Source organism: Alexandromys fortis, unplaced genomic scaffold (assembly GCF_014885135.2).
Source record: "Alexandromys fortis isolate MF-2015 unplaced genomic scaffold, M_Fortis_MF-2015_v1.1 scaffold_15, whole genome shotgun sequence".
NCBI lineage: Eukaryota > Metazoa > Chordata > Mammalia > Rodentia > Cricetidae > Alexandromys > Alexandromys fortis.
The window spans coordinates 129,973-142,423 of NW_026067911.1; the positions used below are offsets into that span (position 1 = coordinate 129,973).

Below are 12,451 nucleotides of genomic sequence, written 5' to 3' on the forward strand. Positions count from 1 at the left end.
TTTTTGTTTTGTTTAGTTTGGTTTGGTTTGTCATAGTAAACTATTTTGTCTTGTTAGAAATAAGTTTTCCTCCTGCCTTTCAGGTCTCTGAACCTTTCTCCTTTCTCAGTGTCCTTTCTGGACTCCAACCTCCTGTATGAATTCGACCATTATTATTAAAGTTCTGATGTTGAGACTTGTCTTGACCCTCCTCCTTTCTCACTGCGCTCTTTATTCTTGACCATTTGACCTCTCCCTTGACTTTGTGGAAAACTCCCAGATTTCTGTCTGTAGCTCAGCCTTCCTTCTGAACATGGGTGTCCAGGGACACCAAGCTGCCCATTTGTCAAACAGCAAACCAGTATGTCCTGACACTGAACTCTAGCTATTTTGTCTACACGCAGCTTGATGGTCTCCACACTTGCCTTCCCAGTGCCAACACCTCTGCTGAAGCAAATAATGGTGCAGAGACCTGGGTCTGGTTAAATGTCACCCTCCTCTTTCCCTCACTATTTAGAGAGCACTAAGGGCTGCTACTTCTGCTTCCCAGACGCTCCTCCCACTTCCTCCTGCACTCTCTTACCTGCACCAGAAATCAGGCCACTGTTTTGACTGGAGAGTGCCATTGCCTTCTGAGCCTTCTTCCTGTTCCCTCCTGGTCCTCTTAGGATCTCTTTCTTGCATGTCAGCCAGACCAAGTTATGAACCAAAATTGTTCACATAGTTTAATTGCATTATGATCCATCAAGATAGGAAAACTTTAAGAGACAGAAAGCTAATTCTTGGTGTTGATGAGGATGGGTAGAATTGGTGTGTTGATGGAGATGTTCGTTAGTGAAACCCCAGTGCTGATGAACCAGGAACTTTAAAATGTACACATGTGTGAGCCTGTCCTGCAAACATTCTGCTTGGTCTGTGGCTCCAAGGTGGGGGGGGGGTACATAAAAATGCACAAAGTTATATAAAGAATTTTTAGCCTTGCCTGTGTCCAATGCTGTGCCACTACAACCCAAATTCAAGTGGAGAGGCTTGTGATTAAATGAGCGGTGGTACCTCCATTCTGTGTAATTGTTCTGCACAGCTGTACTTGTGTGTGCTAGCAAAGAGGCACCTTCCCAAAAATTCCAGAAGATAGGCAAATAGTGTGATTCCATTTGTATACAACTAAGACTGTGTGCGTTGATGTTTATGTGAACAACTAAAAATATGGATATGAAAAAATGTTCCAAATTAGTTGTAGTGGAAAATAGGTCTGGAGAGGACTATAATGAAGAAAGGCTGGTACCCAAGGCCAATTTGCCACTGTATTATTGTCCATATTTTTCAGAATGAGAATATACTTGTGTTTTGTGAAGTTAAAATATGATTTGGGGCTTCCCCCCCAATCTCATTATGAGTTCTAATAGGAAAAAAATCCAAATATTTTTACTTCCTGGAGGCCTCATGAAATCTGTTATCACAGGTCCCTTGACCACTCTCTTACTATGACCCAGCCACATGAGTTATCCTTGGTTGCTTCCACAGACCAGGTTTCTGTCCACCTCTGGACCTCCACATACGTGTGTCCTCTCCATGGAATCTCTCCAATCCCTTTCCTAAGTCCATTTTGTCATCCATCCCCAGGCCAAGTCCTTCCTAACACCAACGAGCAGCCCTGACCGCCCCTGCTAGCTCTCCCTGCCACCCTCAGACCAGAGCCAGCCTCCTCCTTTAGGGCCTTTGTCACAGTTTCCTTTTGTGTGTGAAGGTTGAATGGCTGGCTGTCTTTCCTCTGTAAGGGACACTTCCCAACTCCAAGCCTGGCACGCCGTAGGCATTCAGCACATGTGTATAAATGGATACTTGCTTCCTATTTGGTCTACTGCAAAGGATGCTTTGGTTGTGTGAGAAATGTAAAGGGTAGTGCAGAACAATGCACACATCATAAGAGATTATATAAATTTCTAATGTTTCATTGCTACATAGTTCCATTAATGTATTTTGTGTCAGTTTTTGGACACTAAGTTTGGGCACTAAGTACATTAAAGATAGTTATAATGCTGTGATTAAATCTAGAATGTGGTTTATTTGGGAAAATTGAATTTTGACTCTGCCTACATGCAGGAGTGAGTCCCAAACTGGATGCTTCTGCTTCTTCATCTTACAGTATTCATGTCATTATCTGTTGTGCCCAGTGTTTTTGTTTTAAATAGTAACTATATCAGGATTTTTCTTCTGGGTCATTAATGAGCTCCAAAATCATGACATGGAGACTTATTTACTTACTATTAATTATGAATACTTGCCCTTAGCTCTCATTTTATTCTGTTTCTTTTTATCTACAGTTTGTCTCGGGGACGTTTACCTTTCTTCTTCCCTCCGTCCTTTCTTCCCTGCTTTCCCTTCCTTCCTTCCTTCCTTCCTTCCTTCCTTCCTTCCTTCCTTCCTTCCTTCTTTCCTTTCTGTATATCTTACTTTCATTGCTTCTCATGGCTGGCTGGCACCTTCCTGGCTTCTAGTCCTGGGCATTTCCCTCTCTTTCTCCCTCCTTTTCTTCTCTTCCCCTTTGTCTAGATTTCTCCTCCTACTTATTCTCTTTGCCCACCAGTCCCACCTATCCTTCTCTCGTTCAACTGTTCATTCAGCTTTTTATTAGACCAATCAGATGCCTTAGGCAGGCAAGGTGAAACAAATTCAACACACCTTTACATTGTTAACAAAGGCAGCAGAAGCAAATGTAACCCACCTTCACATAGTTAAAGTAATACTCTAGAACATAAACAAATGTAGCATATCTTTGCCTAGTTAAACAAATCTTCTGCAACAAGTAACTGAGGCTAATAATGCTGTCTTTAACAGGCGGATGAAGCGTATTCCATTGGCCCTGCTCCGTCTCAGCAGAGCTACCTTGCAATGGAAAAGATCATTCAAGTGGCCAAGAGCTCTGCAGCACAGGTAAGAACTGTGAAAAAGTTTACAATGCAAAGCAAGTAAATTTTGTATAGTTTATGTAAAGTTACTTCTGTGTAGGCATTTTCTCTTTCCAGCCAGTTTTTGTGTGTGATTATTGAGTTATCTTTGAAAACTGTATACATTTCTGTATACATTTGTATACATTCTTCTTCCTCAGCCTTTTACTGGGTCCTCTGCACTTGAATTCTTTTGGGAAGTAGATGGAGGGAGAATCTAAATCATAAATTAGAATTGGGAGAGAGTTGAGCTCTTCTTCCTCAAAATTCAGGTGCTTTGAACATGAGATGTTTGGGTTTAGGTCATTTTTGCACAGAAACAATAAACAAATCCATCCTCACAGGCTACAAGCCTTTGCTGTCCTTAATAGCACATCAAAGTGTGTGGGGTGTTCTAGGCTGAATGGCGTGGCTCATCAGGTAAAGGTCCCTGCTGCCAAGCCTGTCAGCCTGAGTTCAGTGGAAGGACAGAACTGATTCCTCTAAATTGTCCTCTGACATGCATGCCTCACCACACACACACACACACACACACACACGATGCAATGACAACTGTTTAATAACTATTACTCTTTTAACCAAATATATGTCTTAAATTAAAACAGGAAAGCTATGTCTTAATTGTGTTTCTAAATTTAATTTGTATTGAGTAATAGCCACTTCTTGATATAAGCATTTTTAAAGTTCAATTATTGAAACTTTAAAAAAGTTTATGTAAAGGTAAAAAAAATTAATGTGTATGTAAAGATTGTTCTAGAGATGACAACACAATTCATTAATTCCACTTTAAATTTTTATTTATGTGTGTGTGTGTATATATATATATGTATATATGTCTGTAAATGTGTGCGTGTGTCTGATGTAGGGGTTGGAAACTTGTGAATGTGAAGATCAGAGAACAACTTTGCAGAGTCAGTTTTCTCCTACCGTTTTATGGCTTCCAGACTCAAACTCAGGTGTTTGCTTTCGGTGGGCACTTTACTCACTGAAATATCTCACTACCCTATTAATTGTATTTCTAGGTAGATATAGAAGAATTTATACTAGGGGCTCATATTTGTCCACCAAGGTTCACAGTCATGTTATTTTAGATAATAAAAAAGTAGAAACAATTCACACGTCTGTGAACAGATTTGTGGATGACCAAATCTGGAAATACATGTAATGAAATATTGGCACTAAAAATGTTGAAGCTCTGGTACAAGTTGCCACATGGATGTGAAACCAGCTAAGTTAAATGAGCCACAGACAGACAAGAATTCCATCAACAGAAGATATCTAGACTTGTAAGTTCATAGAAATAAAAAGAAAAATAGCGGCTGCTTGTTCATTATGTCTGGGACAGTGGTAAGATTTTGGAGACAGGTGATGATGACAACAGGAGGGCATCCTCATTGTCAGTCATGTTCTTAGAATTGCTCGAACTGGTACCTCCTAAGCTGTGACTTACTTCTGTAATAAAAGGTACAAGGCTGAGGGTAAACTCCATGGTAGACTCCGTGCCTAGCACACGCGAGGCAACATCAAGTGAAAAAAGAAATAAGTTTTCATGGTGTAAAACAGACTTCAAAATTCAGCGTGAATGTTCTAGAATCTCTGTGGGAGCATGTCATGACAGAGGCCTTGGTGTCTTGTTGGCCACATCTGGGTCTCCCCAGAGGAGGGCGCAATGCCAGCACCAAAGCTCTGCTAGCCAGTAAATTGGTTGTGCTTTCTCTCTTTTGTAGGCCATCCATCCAGGATAAGGGTTTCTTTCAGAAAACATGGAATTTGCTGAACTCTGTAAGCAAGAGGGCATTATTTTTATAGGTCCTCCTTCATCTGCAATTAGAGATATGGGAATAAAGAGGTAAGCATTATAAGACAAATTGAAGTAGTCTATTTTATTACAACGGGTATTTTTTAAATTAATTGTTCCTTGTGTGTGTTTGTGTGTGTGCACATGCAAACATTCCACCTTTACATGGGTTCTGAGGACCAAAGTCAAGGCTCGTGGGGCAAGCATTTCACCCACTGAGCCGTCTGGCCAGCTCCATTCATAGGCATTCTAAACTATACTCTCGTTTCTGCTCTTCTGGCATGTAGGAAAACTCCACTGAACTATGGAAAATATACAAGTAGTTAGTGTTTTAAGATATATATTATCTGTCTGGGGTTAGACGATGGTGGGATGAGCTACCACGTGAAGTCAGGGCCAGTGTGTAACAAGGACTTTGAGTGTGTGCTGTAACATTGGTCTCAGCCTGAAGTCCTTCCTTTACTTGTGCGGTGATTCTTTAAACAGTTGTGATTTATTGATACCACGGAATTGAGACATCTTGGTATCTTTACTCTAAAGCACATCCAAGTCCATCATGGCGGCTGCTGGAGTTCCTGTTGTGGAAGGTTACCATGGCGAGGATCAATCTGACCAGTGCCTGAAAGAGCATGCTGGGAAAATCGGGTACCCTGTTATGATCAAAGCCGTCCGTGGTGGAGGAGGAAAAGTAAGGTTGTGGGTACCTTTTCTACCATTTCTGGCTAGAGGTCTGCGATTATTTTGTGGTCACACCATTCTTTCTTTCTTAGGGCATGAGGATCATTAGATCAGAAAAAGAATTCCAAGAACAGTTAGAATCAGCCAGGAGAGAAGCTAAGAAGTCGTTCAATGATGATGCTATGCTAATCGAGAAGTTCGTGGACACACCAAGGTCAACTGCTGGTTTGGGGTTCTTGGCTTTGGGGTGTATGTGTGCAATGCATGTGTAGTCTGTGAGCTATGGTGTTGTAATACTATATGCATTCTTGAAGTTCCCCAGCTCTGCCTCTGTAATCCTGGGTTAGAGGACAGTATACTTTCATCTAAATATTTTTTCTATGTTATTAGAAAATTCATGTGTAAACAAATAAGAATCAAAATATGCTCAAAATAACAGTGAATAGAATAATTTATAACATAATTATATTATATTATACTTCCAGGCATCTTCCCGTATCAGTAAACACTAACTCTGTCTTAGTGCCTTTGTTCAATTTGGAGTGGCTCTGAGACAGTGATGTACCAGAGTTTGTTTATTACTGGTGAAACCGAGGATTTCCTTCCGGTATTAATATATTCTAAGAATCAGTGTAGTTACAGAGCTGCAAGCATTAGTTGAGGGATTTAAAACAATGGAACTTGTTAGTTAACTAGAGCCAGTTATGAAGACTTTTGTCATCATTCTGTGTTAGCAGGTAGTAGCCCTCCTGGCTAACACGGACTCTACCATGTGCCAGATTCTATGTTTTCATATTCTAGGTGGTCTTATCGTCATAATTCGAAAGCCCCTCCCCCCAGGTTTCAGTTTGTACATCAGGGCACCAAGCAGTAGAGTGACCATTGCTGCCTGTGTTCGCCCAGCTACTATGTTGTAATCTGAAATTTGAGTTCAGAGTTCATATATATTATTTATATACATATATTAGATATAAATATGTATTACATATATATGTAAAACCTTTAAGTCAAGTGGAAAGACAATTCATTTGTGAACCATGCATAGAAAGGCTTTACCTTGCAAACAACGAACTTGAAGCACTAAGTTCTTTCCTTAAAAAGAGCCCAGGAAGGACTCTCTTTAACATTATCTTCTCCTTAAAGAGGGCCCTGAGTTGTTTTGGGGGATTTCTTATGCTGTTTAAAAGGTGGAACTGTGGGGCTGGAGGGAGCAGTCTCAGCGGGTAAGAGCACTGACTGCTCTTGCAGAGGATCTAGGTGTAATTCCCAGCGCCCACCCAGCAGCCCATCTGTAGCTCCAGTTCCAGACCTCTTCTGGCTTCTGCGGGCCAGACGTCAGGCATGCATGTGATGCATACACATACAGGCAAAACACCCATACACATAAAACAAAAATAAATAAATATTTAAAAAAATTAGTGGACCCATACCTGAGTGTGATACATGAAATTTAATTGCAGTTTGATAGCTAAAAAATAAATCCATTTAAAATAGGTCAATAATTAGAAGAGCACAGCATGTGCTCCTATTAGTGGGAAGGCAGAAACGAAGAAGATTCTAAGTGTTTCTTTTTGTAATAGCTTTCAAAAGAAAATAGAAGAATCAGCATCCTCTTCTGTGAGAACTCTAGGAGCACTTGCTGGACATCCCAGCGAGTGTGACTCAATACAGGAAATACTGATTATCTGATACAGGGCCTCCCCATGTAGCCCTGGGCACATGCTGACCTGGAGCTCACTGTGGAGAGCCCTTGAGCCCACAGTCCTCCCACCTCTGCCTCCCCAGTGACAGTCATCCAGCCATAGAAGTAGGACAAATAGCTTGTGTGGTGGTGGCGCACGTCTTTAATCCCAGCAGGTGGGAGGCAGAAGCAGGTGGATGTCTGTGAGTCCCAGGATAGCTAGGGCTGTTACACAGAGAAACCGTGTCTGGAAAATCAAAAAAATAGAAAGTAAAGTAATACGATGAATGACCAACTATCTGGATAAATAGCTAAACGTATCTACTCTGTGTCTGTGAAACTTAACACGAAAGGCAAATAGAAGCCATGGGGCGGAAAGCTGCTAGAGCTGAAACTGAAAAGCCCGCCCCCGAAGACCTGTGTGTGAAGGCTTAGTTTCCAGTTTGGCATTCACTGGAGGAAGAGACGCCTGGTCTGAGATACTTCAGTCCTGGTGGATGTGCCCTTGGGAGAGACAGTGGTACCTACCCCTTACTTTTCTTTCTTAGCTCTGAGATGTACTTGGCTCTGCCATGCCCTTCCACCTTGCTGAGCTGTCACAGGCCCAGGATGGCAGGGCCAGTTGGTTATGGATTAAACACCAGCAATCATGGACCACAAGCAGTAACAGTACTCTCTCTCTTCCTTTTTAGTATCTACTTTTAATTATTATTTATTTTTAATTTTTGGTACTATAATTACAACATTTCTCCATTCCCTTTCTTCTCTCCAAACCCTCCTACATACCCCTTGTTCTCTTTCAAATTCATGGCCTCGTTTTAATTATTATTACATGCATATATGTGTGTGTACATATATATGTATACATACACCTAAATACGGTCATTCTGTGTAATGTTACTTATATGTATGTTCTCAGAGCCAACCATTTGGTATTGGATAACCAGTTGGTGAGTTGTTCGCTGAGGAAGACTATGTCTCCCTTTCTCAGCATTCTTTAGTTTCCCAGTGTTCTTTGTGTAAAGTTGGGGCCTTGTGTCCTTTCCACCATCCCTTTGGCATGTCTGTTGTCCTTGTTCAGCTCAGGTCTAGGCAGTCAAGTTGTGAGACTTTATGGGTGTAGCTTCAGACGTTACTAGGAGATGCAAACTCCTTGATGCTCTGCCCCTTACAATCGTCCCTACCCCTTTTCTACAGTGTTCCCTGAGCCTTAGATGCAGGGATGCTTTGTAGATGTATCTGTCCATTGGGAATAGGCTCCACAAGTCTGCATATTGGTTGGTTGTGGTTTTCTGTGATGGTCTCCATCTGTTGCAAAGAGAAGTTTCCTTGATGAAGGGTATAGACTACACTTACCTGTGGATTGAAGGCCAGTCTTTAGTTTCTTGTTAGGGATCATGCTGGTTTAGTAAAGCGGTGCTTGTTGGCTCTTCTTCAAGACTCATGACTTTGCCAGCCTGGGTAGTCAGTTAGGACCAAGTGATGTATGAGCTGCATTTGCATAGGCATTACGTATGTTCACTCTCAGTATGACTTGTCAGAATTGTGATAGTTTTTTTAAACTCATTATTAAAGTGCCTTTTTGATTTTTTTCATGATTTAAAGCCAGTACATTCTTTATTTTTTATTTTTATTTTCGAGACAGGGTTTCTCTATAGCTTTTTGGTTCCTGTCCTGGAACTAGCTCTTGTAGACCAGGCTGGCCTCGAACTCACAGAGATCCGTCTGCCTCTGCCTCCCGAGTGCTAGGATTAAAGGCGTGCACCACCACTGCCCAGCCCCAGTACATTCTTGAAATACTAATGATTTATGTTTCTTTTAATTATTTTTAGCTCCTTTATAGATGAGAGGATTAAGTCTTCCATTGTTTATAAAATCTTGATCACTGTGTTTCTGTCCTGCCTGGTTCCCGCAGTCATTAAGTCCCAAAGAAATCACACAAAGGTCTACATTAATTATAAACTGATTGGCCCATTAGCTCAGGCTTCTTATTAACTCTTATAACATATTTAGCCCATTATTCTTGTCTATATTAGCACATGACTCAGTACCTTTTTCAGTGGGCAATCACATCTTGCTTCTTCTGTGTACAGAGGGAATCTGTAGACCAGAATTCTCCTGTTCTCATTGTCCCGCCTCTACTTTCTATCTGGTTGTCCCACCTATACTTCCTGCCTGGGTACTGGCTAATCAGCGTTTATTTAAAATGTAATTGACAGAATATAAACCATTGTCCCACATCAAAATCTGACTGTAAAAGTTTTTTGTTGCCGGGCAGTGGTGGCACATGCCTTTAATCCCAGCACTTGGGAGGCAGAGGCAGGCGGATCTCTGTGAGTTCGAGGCCAGCCTGGTCTACAAGAGCTAGTTCCAGGACAGGCTCCAAAACCCACAGAGAAACCCTATCTCGAAAAACCAAAAAAAAAAAAAAGTTTTTTGTTATTTTTAAAGCTGGTTATTATTGATCTTTTTATGAACTGTAGTTTGTAGTAAATTTTTGTAAACAATTTTATCAGTTTTTGATTTTTTTCCTTTGTAATTAATGCCTATTTTAGGTCTCCTGAATTTTCACTCTCCTTACCTACCAGTCATTTCAGATACATAAATTTGTTTTCTGTAGTGTCTATAGTACAAGTAGAAACCATATTATTATATATTACTTGGACTTTACAAGATTGTAGCTGTTTCTAAATCTATAACCTCAACATCGAGTCTAGAAGATCATATCTTTCTCAGAGAAAATGAGCAAATCTTGGTCATTTTGGTCAACAGTTTGGGTTGATAAATGTAAAATCTCTGAAACCTTAGTGAAGTATGTTAACACATTGGTTTCTTTTTGAAATAGGCACGTGGAAGTCCAAGTGTTTGGTGATCACCATGGCAACGCAGTGTACTTGTTCGAAAGAGACTGCAGTGTGCAGCGGCGCCATCAGAAGATCATTGAGGAGGCCCCAGCGGTAAGGAACCTCAAAGGACATTTCCGGGGTTCTCTGGAGTGCAAACCTTGTTCAGTCTTATTTTCATGTCTGTAAAGACAATGTCTCTCATCCCTAGCGTTTGACTAGTAATGCATTGTAAGACTTTGGTGCAAAGCTGGGGACCCATAGGGTTGGGGAGTGATGTGTGGGTTACTATTCTGGGATCAGACACAGGGGAGCCCTGCTCCTTGTGGACACAGTCCAGAAAGATCTACCTCGGTGCAAGTATATGACCAAGAGTTAGCAACTGGGCAGTGACGTGAGTACACGTTTAACCTGTAATTAATTAGGACTGATTGCATGAATAAAATGGAATGATCTGGTCAGTTGGACATCACTTTCATGGAGAAGACTCTTGTTTTAGCCCATGTTCCAGCATGTTCCCCATCTGTGTTGGTCATCTTCTTGCCCAACATTACACTGTTGACAACTTCCCCTTAATACTGTTTCTATCCCTTAGTTGGTCAGGTTGCCAAGAGGGTCAAAGCCAGGGCTTCCTATTTTGAGGATTCTATTCCTGTGGAGCTTACAACTGCCATTGGTGAAACACCAGTGGTTTCTAGTTAACCAGCTCTTACCCTACTCAAAATAGAATTTTTGTTGCGGAATATATTATATATTTGAAGCACGTGTCAACAACTTCAGGAAGGCTTAGTTTTTAAGCAGTGATTACTTGAATGCTATGTGTAGAACCTTGTTGGAAACAGTGCCTGTAGAAGTAGATGGCATCAGATTCCGTTGGGCCCCCCCCAACAGGTTGTGAGCTGCTTGTTCTGGAAATCAGACTCTAACCCTCTGCAGGAGCAATACATACTCCTAACTGCTGACCCATCTTTCCAGCTCAATCCTTGGTCATCTTCTATATAGTTATGAAGGTTGTTATGCAAACACCAGGATAAAGATATGTAATTGTATTGAGTAATATGTGTGGTTCATAGACATTATTAGCAGAAGCATTCAGTTTTGGTATATTGACAGAGAGATTGGTATATTAGCTTTTAATACAGTTATTTAATATACACTATTATCTAATGTGCATTTTAATTATTTTTGCATTCTGGTGGAAATGTATAGAGACAAAGTACTAGTAGGAATTATTTTTTACTCTCTCCCTGTAGCCTGGTATTAATCCTGATGTAAGAAGAAGGCTGGGAGAGGCTGCAGTCAGGGCTGCTCAAGCTGTCAAGTACGTGGGAGCAGGTATGTCAAAACTTCCTCACAAAAATGATTTCATGTCAGGAGACAAGAAGGATATGTGTCAGGTTCCTAGATGTTTTTTTTACCGTATCTGCAGTAAGAAATACACTCTTAAGGACAAACATTTCCTAACCAGTACTTCGCCTAATAGAAGTCTGGTACTTCTATTTCAAAATAAAATGAATAAATTGTGTTTCTCTTTCAAAATGATTAAGTTTTATTTTTAGAGCATAGTTCCTATTTGTTTCTTTAGAGAGCTGAGAACTTTGCCAGGGCCTCACATGTGCCAGGAAATAGCTTTACCATGGAGATGCACCCAGAGTCTTTAAGAGCAATTTCAGGTCACAGCAAAGCTCGGTGATGGGCTGTAAGCTGTAAGATAAATTAAACCCTTTCCAAAGCTACATTTGAGCAAACTAGGGTATCAGTGCTGTGGATTGTTGACCACTTGTTATCCCATTGTTTCATTTGTTCATGGTTCATCTTGCATTCTGGCGATAGACCACAGAGCCTTGAGTGTGCCAGGCAGGTGCTGTACCAATGAACTACATCTCGTCCCTCATTGTTTGAATTTTTATTTCCCTCCTGAGTTATTTGCCATTTCTATATCTACTTTGATAAAGTTTCAGAGTCTTTCATCCATTTTTTTTGCTGTTTTTTGTCTTTTTTATATTTGTTTTATAGATACTCAGTCTGTACTTGGCCTCTCACTTTATTCAGAAAGTCTTTTAGAGAGTGTATGTTTTCAGTTGTGATGAACTCTTACCTGTCAGCTCTCCCATGGGCTGTGCCTTTGGTGTGTGTGTGTACATGTCATTGCTATACCCCAGTTTGCCTAGATATACCCCAGCTTATCCTGTGGGTTATTTTCTAGGGCTGTGGTTTTGCAGTTTTCATTTAGACATATTATCTGTTTTGAATTAATGCTTATGAAAAATAAACAATCTGTCTAGGTTCCTTGTTTTTTTTTTTTTTTTGGAATGTTTTTGTTCCAGTATTATCATCCCAACAAATTATTTGTGAATATCAGTAAACTGACTCTAAAGTTTATTTTAAGAGGCAAAGGACCCCAAATAGCCAAATCAACAATATAGAGAGACTGTGCAATTATATTGCCTGTGCCCTTTGCCATAGGCTAGTATATTTACGTGGGTCTACGTGTAGGCTTGTTTTTCTAGTCCATTGATTCATT

At 40.6% G+C, this 12,451-nt stretch overlaps 1 protein-coding gene across 1 annotated transcript in view; it reads left to right on the forward strand.

Moving 5' to 3' along the window:
- The first annotated feature begins 2,816 nt into the window (after positions 1–2,816).
- Positions 2,817–12,451, forward strand: part of Mccc1 (methylcrotonyl-CoA carboxylase subunit 1) — a 36,920-nt gene continuing 27,285 nt past the window's right edge. The window contains exons 1-6 of the mRNA XM_050138365.1: positions 2,817–2,913; positions 4,655–4,776; positions 5,266–5,413; positions 5,496–5,617; positions 9,930–10,041; positions 11,181–11,262. Coding sequence (XP_049994322.1) covers positions 4,691–4,776; positions 5,266–5,413; positions 5,496–5,617; positions 9,930–10,041; positions 11,181–11,262 — 550 coding nt within the window. The 5' untranslated portion in view covers positions 2,817–2,913; positions 4,655–4,690. The remainder of the gene's footprint in view (positions 2,914–4,654; positions 4,777–5,265; positions 5,414–5,495; positions 5,618–9,929; positions 10,042–11,180; positions 11,263–12,451) is intronic.